Source organism: Melospiza georgiana, chromosome 1 (assembly GCF_028018845.1).
Source record: "Melospiza georgiana isolate bMelGeo1 chromosome 1, bMelGeo1.pri, whole genome shotgun sequence".
In the NCBI taxonomy this organism is placed as follows: domain Eukaryota; kingdom Metazoa; phylum Chordata; class Aves; order Passeriformes; family Passerellidae; genus Melospiza; species Melospiza georgiana.
Genome location: NC_080430.1, coordinates 63,739,172 through 63,754,219, shown reverse-complemented (window position 1 = coordinate 63,754,219; position 15,048 = coordinate 63,739,172). Strand labels below are relative to the sequence as shown.

At 37.7% G+C, this 15,048-nt stretch overlaps 1 protein-coding gene across 1 annotated transcript in view; it reads left to right on the top strand.

The window, feature by feature from the left end:
* CDKAL1 (CDK5 regulatory subunit associated protein 1 like 1) overlaps positions 1-15,048 on the top strand; it is a 379,153-nt gene that overhangs the window by 344,130 nt on the left and 19,975 nt on the right. Inside the window, exons 14-15 of the mRNA XM_058022013.1 lie at positions 6,734-6,817; positions 11,776-11,940. Of these exons, the coding sequence (XP_057877996.1) occupies positions 6,734-6,817; positions 11,776-11,940 (249 nt within the window). The remainder of the gene's footprint in view (positions 1-6,733; positions 6,818-11,775; positions 11,941-15,048) is intronic.

Genomic DNA, 15,048 nt, shown 5'->3' with positions numbered 1-15,048 from the left:
TATTTAGAATTTTTCTGTAGATATTTGCAACAGTTTTATCAGGTTTGTTAGATCATTTGAAAAAGAGAAGGAGGGAGAGGCTTTTGCCAGTATTACATTAAGGCAGTTTAAGTGCTGATGCTACCTGATAGTCTCAAATACCAGTTTTGCACGATTTTATATTGCTGTAGCAACTTCCCCAGCTCTGTGGTCACTCCTCTGTGTAACAATCAGAATTGGATTTTGCACGTGTGGAAACAGTGTTTCAGAGAACTCAACAAAACAGCGTCTTAGCAACGAGGAAAGCCAGAAAAAAGCCCATTTCTGACACCTCATCCTTTTTCTGCTGAAGCTGAGGTTATAACAGAAAGATCCATTGAGAGAGACTGCTTTCAGGGGCAATATGTATCTCCCATTTCAGAAAACTTATTTTCCTTTTGTAATATTGTACACAGGCAATGAAATTTGGAAATGTAATATGACAGAGTTGTCAACATTCTACTTCTATTACCTCTTTTCGAGGCAATGAAAAGGAGAGACAAGCAAAATGCAAGCTTACAGAATTTAAAAGGAATCAGATATTTTGAGGAGCAGTTGTCATTTTTAGGTCACCGCTCACATCTCTGAATATAATTTTCATCTAAGCTGCATGGCAGGGTTTGTATGTGCTGGGAGAAGCTACATTTTCCCAGCAGGAGACCAAATCAAAATGAAGCAGTCAGATGCAGGTGCACAGTAATAGAAGGGATCTATTTACCCTGAAGCGTGAGCAGTGGGCCAAGAAAGCAGAAGCAGTCTACTTCTATCTCTCACCTCCTTCTCTCCCCACCTTTTCCCTCCCCCATAACTATGCCAACAAATTCATAAGGGGACCAAAGAGAAGGTGTTCACTTGCTGTTAATGAGCTGCAGTGCCTGCTGCCGAAGGTCTAAAGCACTTTTTTGTTATGCTGATTGTGTACTATTAGAGCTGGCTGTCTTTTAATTTATACCTAATCCTTCCTTCCAGCTTGCACTGCCTCAAGCCAGCCTGGAAAATGGTTGAAAGAGTTTTTTCTGTGGGCATCTGTTGCCTTGTCCATTCTGAATTTTGAATGATGCTGTGGAAAGAACTGTGTGGCTGAAGAAGTGTGCCTAAAACAAAATTTTAAAAAGCCATTTTCCTAGATACTATTTCATAAATTATACTTTTTATGCAATCTTTAAAAAAATAAATTCTGCAGCTTTGTTTAAAGAAGGGCAGTTCAATAATGATGATTTAACAAAGTCAGCTGTATTGGTTGACCGTGAAACGAGACACCTTGCTGAGCATTCTCTGCTTTTCACTTGGGTTTTCAGAGTTCATTAGTTAAGAGCTGAATACTTTCCTGTATATGAAAACAAGCACCCAGTGCTGTTTCCAAAGCTGAAAAAAACCTGAGCAATATAAGTACAGAAAAAACACAGAGAATTTTGCTTTTGTTGCAGATTAGAGGCATTGTAGGACTGAGACAGCATTGTCTAGGTTTGGGAGGAAGAGGTAGGGATACATGAAATCCGTGTATTCAGCTGCTTACTCTGCAGCACTGAAGTGCTCAGGTTCTATGTTTCTGTCCCCAGGTAAGACATGAGCCAGACATATGCTGTAAAGATTAATCTGACTGATTTTTGTATGATGCAAAAGATATGGAACTCTAAATATTTATGTCACTCTGTTGCTGTAGTTCTGTGCAGGGTTATGCACTGAACATAACATCATAAAAAGGAGGCATGTACCCATCTGGAATTGGACAGCCGTTGTAACATGAGCCTTAGTGAAGTGGCAGCTGTCTGTGCTGTGTGCTAGAAAAGTATATTTATCCCAGCGTAAAAATTGTCATGCTCAGGAGCTGAACTATTTTCATGTTACTGCTTTCCAATATCCACATTTAAATCCTAAACAACTTTGTCTAAAAGCTCTGAGACAAGTCCATCCTTTGTCTCCAATATTATGTTCAGAAGGGGAAAGATGTATACATTCTAAATTTTTGAGGAGCAGTGCTGCATAGCAGAACAAAGCAGTACAGAAGAGATTTTGAAAATAGATGTGTTTTGATATCATCAAAACAGGACTATGTCATAAGTTTCTACAAACTTTGTTGCTTTTACTGGGAGGTAGTGGCACACTGACTTCTTTATCAGCCATACAATATGTAAACAGAAGACCTAGAGAATGCTTGATTATAATTTTCAACAAATTTGGCTTCTATTTTCAGACGGATTCACATGATTTTTAAAAAAACAGGTCCAGCAGTTCATTTCTGCTTTATAGTGAAGAATACATAGTCTGCATAATTACTAAAATTTATTCAAAATAATTAGACCACAACTGAAAAATCAGGAGAGAACTAAACCAAAACTGATGTAGAAGAAACTATCTACATTGCTTTTGCCTAAAATTTGTTATACTTAATAAAGGTCAAATATGTTTACTGGAAATATTCTATACATCAGAATAATCTGCTAGAATATGCACACACATAAATTGTGATGGTGTGTATTTTTTATTGCTTGTTTTGTGACATATTTAAATAACAAATACAGGAAAGCAGATTTTTATGTGGCTTCCAAGCCTTATACTGAGTATGTTCCATGATGATTTGGGTCAGAATCCAAGGCAGCCTCCTTCAAGAGAAATGGAGACCTGCTTATCAATTTTACTATGAATTGAACTTAGTCTGAGGAAGGGTTTGGCCACTGTCTCTAAATCAGTGGAGTTGCTGCATGGGCAGTGTGCTTCTATGGGAGAATTATAGAAGTACAGTGGTTATTAATTTATATATTTTTAGCCAATCAGCGGCTCTTAAAAAACAAAGCTGATAAAATACAGGTAAAAGAACAATAAGGAAACATTGAAAAATATCATGTTCCACATGCTCTGGCTGTAGTAAGTAACAAATCCAAACTGTGCAGTCATAGTCTTCATTGATGGGAAAAAAAAAAATCACCTGATTGTGATCACAGCAGGCACCACTGCTGACATTATGTAGCGATATTCTATCAAAGCATGTAAAAAGGGACAGTCCTTGGCACCCAGACTGTTGCAGAGTTTAAAAATTGGTCTTGTGTTTTATGTGATTCAGTCAGTTTTGGTTTAAAAGAGAAACTTAATTTGACTGCAGCCAAGAAGGATTTTGGACATTTCTTGCTGTTCATTCATTCTATAAAATCAGCCAGCTGGAAAACCTGCTTTTCATGGTTTCCGGTGAAGGAAAAACTGAGTTAAAGAATTATCATGTCAGAATTTCCTGTAGGATAAATGAAAATGAAATAAAAGTTCCTAAATGATTTGATTATTAACTCTGAGATTTACAAACTTCCTGGTAACTGTTGCAGTGCAGGAAGTGATCAGACCAGCAGCAATTGTTGCATGGTTTTTGGTGAAAGCAAATTGCCCTTGAGGAAATTATGTGACTAGTCCAATTTGGCATGGGGGAGATTGCTGGACAAGGGTTTCTTTTGCTATCATTCATAAATATTTTCATAATGTCAGCCATAAAGTAAAAAATAATGCTTCTGTAGGAAACCTTTCCAAATTGAGATGCCAGGGCTGAGTTGCCTCAGTTCCAGATGCTTTGGCAGAATTGTAGTTCCCTGAGAGCTGGAACTCATGTGTACCTATGGAAGCAGATGAAAGAATAGGAATAAAAATAAGATACTGAACTACTTCTGCTGCTACATGCCTGAAAAAAAAAATCATCAAAGTTATTATAATTATGACTGTTATTAGATATCATGTCTGGTTTCTGCATATTTAAATTCTGTGAGAGGTGGAACTTAGGCACTTAGAGATCCCAGGGGAATAATTGCAGAAATGATGACATATTCCACTTTTTGAACAAATTTCAATACCAAAGCTGCATTTTGCGTACTTACATTTCTTCTTAATTATACTTGGATGCAGGATAGATAGTAATTTTCTGTCTTACAAATGCATGTAGCCAATTACTCTTGTAGATCATGAATACGCAATGGCCTAACTCATTAAATGGAATTTTCCTCCTCTGTTGTTATGGCAAAGGAGTCTGCAAATAGCTCAGTATTGGATCTCTCTTGGAGCTCAGCCTTGGCCAAGGCTACAGATCCATAACTTCAGCAAGTGGACAATTACTGGGTTTACTTTTCATTCCTTACAGTGCACCATGCTAGTTTTCTGTGTGTCTTTCTGTCTATCTGCATGCATGTACTGTAAATTGGTATAGGCTGTTTTGCTCCTCTGAGCTTCTGGTCTTCAATTTAAATGCCACCGTTCTGATCCTATATGATGAATTTAGGATCAGAAATCCTCCCTGATTTCTTCCCATTCCCAAGAAATTCTGAGCCCAGAATCTCTCCCTCTGGCCCACTGAGACATGGAGACCTGACCTCTTTTGGCTCCTGGAAGCAAAGCTGAGAAAAACTGGCAACATCTCTCTGAAGAAACCACAGCTTATATCAAATGATCTAACACAGGTGTTCTTTTCTTCTTCCCTCTGTTTTTTTAATATTTTTTTTTCTGCATAATATGCTTACCATTCTGTCATCTCAGAGTATGAAGATAACACATGTAGCCTAGTCTGCCTCACAGGCAGGGTTCATAGCCACGATGGAGGCAGACTGTTGTGACCAGAGAGAGCCAGGGAACCACAAGACAAGTGAGAAATGAGTTACAGACCCAATATTTCTCTGAGCCAGTTTTGGTGTCGGTAAATAATAAACAGGATGTGAGGACATGACTTGGTGATTGGCCTTCATGCTTTTCAGTGGTAGCATGTTTGCCCAAGGGTGAATGTTGCTTATCTAACATTCTGTCCTCCTCTTTTTCATAATATTGCAGGACATCTGAGACTTGAGCACTTCAGTGCTACAGCAGATGTTGAGCTGTGATTTTTAAAAGCTGTGGTCTCAAATATTATGGAAGTAACAAAACCTCTTAGTTTAGGGGAAATGTTTTCTGTAATCTTATTACTGGAGTAGTTATCTCAAGTGCCTTATTGACATATTTTGCAAAACTCCTCTGGGGATTTAAGTTAAATGACTGCTTTCTTGAAAACAATAATAAAATAAACCACCAGTGGTTACACTGGATTTTTACTAAAATTTGAGTATGTTATATCAGTTGTTATTTGTAGTTTCAGACTTCCCAGAGAATGGAAATTCTAAATGTGTTATAAACAAATCTTAAACACCTCTTAAAAGTATGCAAAAATATACATACTTTCTACTATTAGAGGTCTGTCACTGGGTTTAGACTTAAGGGATTTGTCCCCTTCTGCTGTGTACCCCACAACTTGTGGCTCTGGGGAGTAAAGTCTATCTGCCTTTGGGGAAATGAGCTGGGTGCTTGCTGTTTCCTTTGCTTTCCAGGGTTTACTTTGGAAATGTTCCAGATAAATGCACAAGGAAGGGAAGGCGAGAGTTATTCTGTGAAATCTTTCTTTTCAGCAAGTGGAGAATTATATACATATCTCGTGTGTATACATATGTGTGTACACGTATATACCGTAATGCAGATGTGACATTGCTGCTCCTATTTCTTAAAGTTCTGTTTTCTACAATTAACTGTAATAGAAAATCCTAATCTTATCTTTTACTGCTTGTACCTTAAAGAATCAAAGCATTATTATCCTCTCAGAATCTTGCAGAGTTCACATGGAACTTATGATGGAGATCTTAAAACTTGTGTGTAACAGCTGCCACTGGGATGTGGTGGGAATCTTTCAGGGAGAGGGGAGGGGAATGTGACTTTGCTCATGGATATTAAAACTGTGGCGTAAAATGTGAAACCTTCTTGAGTCTCAGAATAGTAATAAAAGCAGTGGGTAAATTTAACTTGCTAGACAGTTGAAATTTGCAGAATGCATTTGTTAAATAGTTTGGAAATAATCTAGAGCACATTTAGATGGAAAAAGTAGAGATGGGCTCAGACTAAAAATGTGAGCTAAATGTCCTTCCAGGTTTGCAGAAATTAGGCTATACACTTCATCATAGACTCAGTAATGGACAGGACCAGAGGGACATTTTGAACTTTGGGAAAGTCAGATTTTGTTCCATATCTGTTTGGTCCTTAAATGCAACTAATTTGTCTTTGAGTCTTCAATTTAATTTTAAAATTGCTGCTTCCCTTGAACAGTGTAAGTGTATTTGGAAGTTGAGAAGTATAATTGAAACACTTTTCTTTCCAGACCAGTGTTTATTTTGCCTTTAGTATGTTGAGTGTGTGAGTTGTTATAAACTCTTCTTCTTGAGTCTTTGTAATATGCAGTGTTGGCTCCACTGCCATGGAAATCGGTGTGATCTCATGAGTACAGTGAAATGAGCTCACCAAGAGGGAATAAGGAGATGCCCCAGAATTGTAAATTACAAGTGTGACTTTTAAAGAAAAGACACCCTTTTGGTGATTGATTGCAGATTTTTTTCATTAGGTGGATGAAAAGGTAATGGACTTTGTTCACATCTTACATTTTTATTTGCTATCACATTAATAAATAAAAACCAGTTTATATTTCTGAACTGGATTTTCCTGTTGGCCCCTCAATTTTTTCATTACAGCCCCTCAGTTCTGTCCCTCCATTCTTTTAACCCTGTCAGTTTTAGACTCTTGTAAGTAGGGTTTTCTCCACTCCACTTTCTTGCTGATACAGAGGTTCCTCAGAGAATTTGATTATTTCTGCTAAGGGCATTTGTTTGTAGCTGAAGTTCTCAGTATAATTCATTGGTTTTGCTTTCTGAGACATCTCTCATCTTCTATTTTCCAGGTTGGTGAGAGGCAGAGAGTTTTGGTAACAGAAGAATCCTTTGACTTCAAATACTACGTTGCTCACAATCCTTTCTATGAGCAGGTACAGTTAAATAAACCAAATAACATATTTTTCTTTTATCTTTGCTTTCTGATAATCTCAGCAACACAGTGTGTCAGGAGAAAAAAAATCTAATAAAGAAATAAGAAGCATTTTCCAGGAAACATGTGACCATCAAGACTTTTCTATGACATATTTTGTTTTATTATTGTGTTTTAAATATAATTTACCTGAAATTATGTTAAGAAATATACAGTGGATGTTTGAGTGTACAGCATGATTTAAGAAGCTGTTAATTATTGCAGCAATTTTAATTTCAGTGTCCCCAAAGCACTGATTTGTGAATAGTTGAGTCATGACAGTTTGCATACATCTTTCTGAAAAGTATTTCAGGCAATGCAATTTGAAAAAAAAAATCCTAACAGTAGAAGGGTCAGAAACTTTTTTAGATAAACGCTTCAACATGATATATTGTGTTTCATAGCATCATACAATGGTTTGGGCTGGATGGGGCCCTACTGGCCACCCCTCTTTGGATGCAGCACAGGATACAATTGGCTTTCTGGTCTGCAAGTGCACATTTCTGGCTCATGTCCTGCCTCTCATCTGCCAGCACCCCCAAGTCCTTCCCAGCAGGAAAGTTCCCACTCTCCATGAGTTCTTTTCCCAGTCTGTACTTATGTCTAGGATTGCCCCAGCCTGGCTGCAGCACCTTGCACTTGGACTTGTTCAACCTCATTTTGCTTTTGTGAGTTCACTTCTCAGGCTTCTGTGGGTCCCCGTAAATGGCATGCCTTCCTTCTAGTTTTTGTCATTTCCTTCTGTGTACTTCACGTATATAAATTCTTGCCACACAAAAACATTATCTTTGAGCTGGGAAGGAAACACACACATCAATTTTCCGAAGTTGCTATTTTTGCTCAAAAGCCAATGACTTGCTTTAGACCATTAAAATTAGCTTTCCTGAATCATCATGATTTTAATCTCCATTTTCTTGGACTAAGCTGTCTACAATTTACTTTTGCTACCAATAGTTGTTTTTTTTCTCTGAACCTGGGGAGAATATAGGTGATGGCTGTACTTTCTTCTGGTTTTGGGTTATGTTACAGAATTTATTTATTTGTTTTTCCTAGTAGTAAGTAGTAAGTAACATGGCTATTCTTGAACTCTCTGTTTCTGTTAGATATATGGGTTGCTAATTATTTTTTCCTCACTTTTTTTTTTTTTTATTGCATATCCAATTTCTGTCTAAGTCTTATGTATTGATGCTCCTTGATTTTGTAGCTTATCAGTCAGAGTTGAGTAACATGGAGATTAAAAAGAGATTTCTTGGGACTTTTTTGTTCAATGTTGTTTTATGGAAGCTTAATTAACTAAATGAAAAGCAATACATACAGGAAACAAAGTGCTGATTTTTTGTGTTGTGTTTGTACAGCGCCTAATGCAGCTCATGATTGGGACTGGTAAAGAATTCACAAAATACAAATAGTCACGTAGGGACTCATTTTAAATTCTATTAGAGAAGAAATGCTTTTCATTAACAAAATGCAGTTCCTTTCCCTAAAATGTTATGTGTGGTATGTTTCATAAGGATGGTATCTCACTGCTCACCCAGGTAAGCACAAGAATCCATGCTAGTAACTAAGATTAATAGCAGTAAATTGAAAACCAGTCTAAAGTCTAAATATCATATTATATATTATTTAAGCTGAAGCTCAGAATCTTGGTGTAGTGTTCTGTTAACTCAAATAGTTATCAAATGTATTCTTTCTTCACTGAGCTCATCTGTACTAAAAAGAATTTGCTATTAAACCCACATCAATACAGCTGCACAGACAGACTTAGTGGTGGAGCTGCAGCTGACATTTGTGAAGGCTTAGTGAAGGCTTAGATGATACAGTTTACATTGAACAGAATAGTCTAAAGTGACCAAAGCGTGCTTTGCCAGATCCATAGCCAAGGTGAGTTTCTACTGTCTTAACTTAGTTTCTTAGAAATACCATTGAGGGTTTTGTCTTAACAAATACTTCAAAAAATATCTGAGTGTGTGCCAAGCCTGGATGCTTGGTTGTTTACACTATCTCCCAGTTATTTTCACTTAACCTGTTTCTTTTTCTGAAGTTTGGTTTATATTTGGTTCCTTATTCATGAGGAGATGGAAGATTTACAGAGGGCATGAGCCCAGTATATACTCAGCTACCTAGTTTCCCTTTGATTTAAATTTGCCCAGGATGGGCAAATCAGCTGCAGCTCCACCACTAAGTCTGTCTGTGCAGCTGTATTGATGTGGGTTTAATAGCAAATTCTTTTTAGTACAGATGAGCTCAGTGAAGAAAGAATACATTTGATAACTATTTGAGTTAACAGAACACTACACCAAGATTCTGAGCTTCAGCTTAAATAATATATAATATGATATTTAGACTTTAGACTGGTTTTCAATTTACTGCTATTAATCTTAGTTACTAGCATGGATTCTTGTGCTTACCTGGGTGAGCAGTAAGATACCATCCTTATGAAACATACCACACATAACATTTTAGGGAAAGGAACTGCATTTTGTTAATGAAAAGCATTTCTTCTCTAATAGAATTTAAAATGAGTCCCTACGTGACTATTTGTATTTTGTGAATTCTTTACCAGTCCCAATCATGAGCTGCATTAGGTGCTGTACAAACACAACACAAAAAATCAACACTTTGTTTCCTGTATGTATTGCTTTTCATTTAGTTAATTAAGCTTCCATAAAACAACATTGAACAAAAAAGTCCCAAGAAATCTCTTTTTGGGAAGAACTGTGATCCAGTCACATTGTAACACTCTCTGAGCATTGCGATCCTGACTTCGTGTTTGCTGAGTCTCAGCTTGCCTGTCTCTGAAAGGCAAAGATTTCTACCTTTCTTGGAAGATGCCTAGGAAGCTCAGCAAGATCCTACGATCTTGAAGTGCTTACAGTCATGAACACTTTGAGCCTTCAGGGAAGAAGGGCAACCACTGGTGGTGATTTCCTCCAAGTGAAACAATCAACAGTAGTGACAGGTGAAAATGGAGAGGCAGTGTTTGGCAAAAAAAATGGTCTCCAAATGTAGATGGCACAGATTTTTTTTCTCTGAAAATCCTCTGCACATGTAGTCCTAAAAATTAAGCCATTTTAAGGCATTTCCATTTCAGCATCAAAGAATCAAGACAAAAAGATAAGGTCTTTTCCTTTGAAAAGCTCTCCTTAGCCCTGGTAGGGCCACACCTGGAGTGCTGGGTCCACTTCTGGGCTCCTCAGTACAAGAGAGACACGGGGCTGCTGGAATGGCTCCAGTGGAGGACAGCAAAGATGATCAGGGGACTGAAGCACCTCTCTCATGAGGAAAGGCTGAGGAAGCTGGGCCTGTTCAGCCTCAAGGAGAGGGGATCTCCTGAATGTCCCGAAGCATCTGAAGAGAGGGTGTCAGAGGGTGTTTCCAGGCTATTCCTCAGTGGTGCCAGTGGTAGGACAAGAGGCAATGGAACTGATGCTCGGGAAATTCCCCCTGAACATGAGTATTGAATTTGCAGGCAACCCCAACGAGGGGAGAGAGAATGATGATGCATTGACTCCATCTTATCAGAAGGCTGATTAATTATTTTATTATACTAATACTATACTATATTACATTACATCTAAACTGTATCTGCCAAGCACTCAACTCTGCACACAACTGCACAGAATTCTCCTGACTGTCAGCTGACAGTCCCGACACACACACACTCTTGGCCCTGATAGGCCAAGGAAACAAAACACCATCACTTTGGATAAACATATTGCATTCTACTTTAGCACAAACAGAGCCACAGCAAATAAGATCAGAATTGTGTTTTCTTTCTCTGATGTTCAGAGAATGTGAAACCCAGAAACATTCTTGGGAAGAATTGTGCCTTGCTTTTCTCTGTGAAGAGAAATGTGGGGCTGCACATGAGGAAGAGCTTCTTTACTGTGTGGGTCACCATGCACTGGGACAGATTGCCCAGAGAGGGTGTGGAGTCTCCCTCACTGGAGAAATTCCAGAACTGCCTGGGTGCAGTCCTGTGCCATGTGCTCTATAATAACCCTGCTTGAACATTGAGATTGGATCAGATGACTCCTCTGAGGTCCCTTCCAACCTGATCCACTCTAGGATTCTGTGTGTGGATAAGCTTCAAGTAAATGTTATTAAATAAGTCCCCATGATTCAATTTTTCATTGTAAACAGTGTAAAAAATGTAATTTCATCAAGAAATTATTCTGCCTTTCTTTTTCAACTGCTTACCTATTTTGGAGCCATTTAAAGTCCATTTATTCTTCCATTCCAAAAAATGTTGCTCCTGTGTTTTGGGCTCTTTCTTTTTTTAAATGCATGACCTAGGAACATCTGTTTAGTGCTTTTATGTGAAGTGGGATGGTCTGATATCATGGTTGTGCGAATTCAGGAAAGAGTGGCATTAGTTGCTGACCCAAGAAGCAGTCATCTATTTTTACAGGCATTCATTGTCAATCATGCATCTCAGCTGCAAAGGATCTGCACAATCAAAATAAAGGCTTGTGCAAAGAGAAAAGGGTATACTTTCTGTCCTGAAGCCTTTACAGACTCAGAATTATTTTTTTTTAAAGTGTCATGGGACAGAGATGAAAAAGGGAGGCTTTGCAGCAGTCTGTTAGAATTGTGTAGTCCAAATGTCCTTGGGAACTGTTTGGGTCTGGATTCAAAAGCTGCAGTTCAGGCCCAACTTTCTCATCAATCAAAAAGCATGACTTTAGGAATCAGTTGGAGTTGAAAAGAGCTGAGCTAACGCTGCAAAGCTCTTGTAGAATGCAGGCTGGAGATCTTACTGGTCAAGTGTGCCAGGGCTGTAGTGTACACTGGTGACTAAAATGTTTAAGTTTTAGGATTTTCTCTGGTGTTTATCAAAAATCTGTTTTCTGAATGGATACTAGAGACTCTAATGTTCCTTGCAGTATGTAGTAACTATGTCTTTATTTTATTTGAAAGGTTCTTGTGCCAAAGGATCCTCTGTTAATGGGTAAGATGGTAGAAGTGAATATTTATGAAGCTGGGAAACATTTTATGAAGGGGCAGCCAGTATCAGATGCCAGAGTTCATACTGCATCCGTCAGCAGACCGTTAGCAAAAGGAGAAGTTTCTGGTTTAACAGAGGTGAGTAAAAGACATTTTCTGCTTTACTACACTGGCAAATCCACAGCTGTTCAAGCAAAATGATTCCATGCTATGTATCTGTTATCATTTTATAGTTCCCATTTATATATGCATGAAGCTTTAATCTTTTCTGACAGATTGAAATCTGAATTCAAAATATATTTTTGCTGATGATCGTAGCTTTACTTTGCTGACTATAAAGGCAATAATACATTTGTTTCTTGTTTCTAGATGCAAGATGGGTAAAGAACATATTAGAATTGAAAAGATTAAACACCAGTAATTATATAATTCAATATATTTCAGTTTAATGGATTGAGGAATTAGTTTAATTTTTTTTACAAAGCTGTTCTAAAAAAAATATGTATTGATTACATATCTGTTAAAACAGGTCTGAACACTATTCAGAGATTCAAAATTAATTGATGGGTAGAGGTACAGAATATATTTACAATATATTTTGGAAAAAGGTCAACATCTGATTTAGTCATGTAAAAAAAATGAAACTCTTTTAAAAAGAGATCTGATTCTTATTTTACAGCTCAGTAGATATGGCTGTTAGCCAAGTATTCTCATACATTTCATGGAGCTCTAGTTGTAAAAACTGATGGAGTGTGAAATGAAAATGTGTATCACATTTCTAAGCATCATTTGACGTCCTTTCTCCAGCACTGTTGTTAAGATCTCCAACAAATATGTAGCACATGGGAGAAGGATAATTGGCAGTTTATCAGCCACCTTACTGCTTTTACAGTAAATTGCTGATAAGTATTAAAGTATATACATGTCCTTGTTTATGTTCTAAGTAGTCACATTTAAAATACATCATCAAGGCATACCTGGGGTGACCAGTATTAAGCTAAGCTCCTTGGTCTCTTGAATAAGCCTGGCTGTGGAAACACAGAGCAGCAATAATGCACTCCCTGTAATGCACCTACTGTAATGTGTTCAGCAGATCATGACACTTAGGCACAAACACATTACTAAGCTCCCCATTAATATTGTCTGTGTGTATGTGTATATTGGCCTGATAAGGGTCTGTAAGAGATAAAAAACAGCCAAAACCTTTGAATTGTCTGGTTGGACTATGTGGCTATTTAAGCACAGCTGATTTTTTCATCTGAATAGTTTTTTTTTAATAATCTGCTGGAACAGAACCAAGACTGTCATTAAACTGACTATGTGCTGCCAGAAGCTTGTAGATGGGGACAAGCAGGCAGACTTGACTGAATTTTTTAATGTTAAAATGAGAGGTAAAAATATTACAATCAAGGATACTGATAATTTCCATAGGGACTCATTGAGATATGTGCCTGGAACAAGTACATGGAATCCCACCATAAATGGCTGCAGCAAGCAAATGATAAGGCAAATTGCTTTACATGACATTTGTGGTTACCAGTGCTCCTTCAATAGAGTATTTTATGTATGATTGGGCCACTGGAAATGTTGGGAACTTTTGTGTAATGGAAGAAAATAGAATCTCAGTATTTCAGTAGATGGAAAAGCTTCAGTACATAGAGGTGCAGCTGAAAGCTTTTAATCACACTTGGCCAATGTAAAATATATAGAACATGAACTGAAATTCTTAGTGGGAAGTTCATTCTGGAAAGTCATACATATAAATAGAAGCTCAGGAACTTTCTTTAGGTTTTCAGGAAAAAGAAAAGTCAGTTTGCCACCAAAGTTACCTTCTGACTGGCTGCAAGATGCAATTTGGGTTACTCTATTTGGTTGGGCTGCTGGGAAACACTTCCTGCTGCATGTGCTCAAGACACATAGTTCCAATGAAAGATGCTCTGAGTAAGATAAAAGGGGCTCGTATGAGAGTCCTGTGAGCCTTTTGTAGCTTGTTACATGCACGGATGGCAGGTTGGGGAAAGATGAAGGAGGCAACTCAGAACTGATTAATTCAGATTTCCCAAAAGTAGCAAAATATCTTGGATCTTTAACAAGGTCCCAGGTGTCTCCAGTAGGTTTTCTGCAGCTTGCAGAACTAAAATCTTGGATGAATTTTCCACTGTGTGAACATGTGATCAAGAATTAAGGTCTGCTCATTATTAATAGTGTTTTCATTAACTTACATAGGACACAGTAAAAGGTGTTTCAAAATCCATCACAACTCTACTTCTCTCTAATGAGGAATGCTCACAGAAAGAGTGAAAGCTTTTGAAACTGTAGTTTTTAAGGAAATTAATCAGTTGAGAGCATCATCATGTGAGGATGTCAAAGCAAGTCATAAACGCACCCTAAGCAAGAAGGTACTTCTAGAGATGCTGTGAGGAAAAGTACCTCCAAAGAATCAAAGCTTATCTGCAGTTGTGTGCTCTCTTTCTCATCTGATACATTACCCTCAATATTTTTTTTCTGACAAATTCAGAGTGAGCACCACAAGCAACATGTGTGTCTGAAGGAACAGTTGTAGACCTGTTTTTTTACCTTTTTGGCTGCATGACTCTGGCAGGAAATTGGTCCAAAGAAATAAAAGAAGTAGGTCGCCAACTGGAGTCAACAGATTTGACTGCAAAATGCAAAACCACAAAGGACAGTTTAGAGTGTCCATAAAATATTCACACATTGTATGTCTGTGACAAGTAAGGAGGGAAATGTATATAGAATTAATTCAGAGTGTTTCTAGCATTTCATGCTTTTTCAGCATATGAAGAACACAGCTGATACGTATATCCATTAATGTACTAATGATGTAGAATGTCTTACATTTATTAGACTCTTTAAGGAAAAAACTGTAACCAAGTAGATGGTGGAAGATCTTGACATTCAATAATGTTAGGCTCTGTGGCAGAATTTGGGATGGGAAAGACAAAAGAGTCTTGGAGTCAGCAGATGGGGTTAAAAAGCTGTCAAAGCAATCAGACTTAGTGATTGTTGTGGACATACTAAGTAGTAAAATGCACAAGATTTGCCAGGATTTTTTTTTAAACTTCAGCATGAATTTTCTTATCAAAGCCACTCAAAAAAGAGTGATTTCTTCAAGTGGCACGGTTTTACAGGATGGCTATTTGGGAGGGCAAGCACATTTGGAAATTTTGGTTGACAGATCTACTGTAGACTTATTGGGTTTAAAATGGACAGTTGCTGATTCAGTAA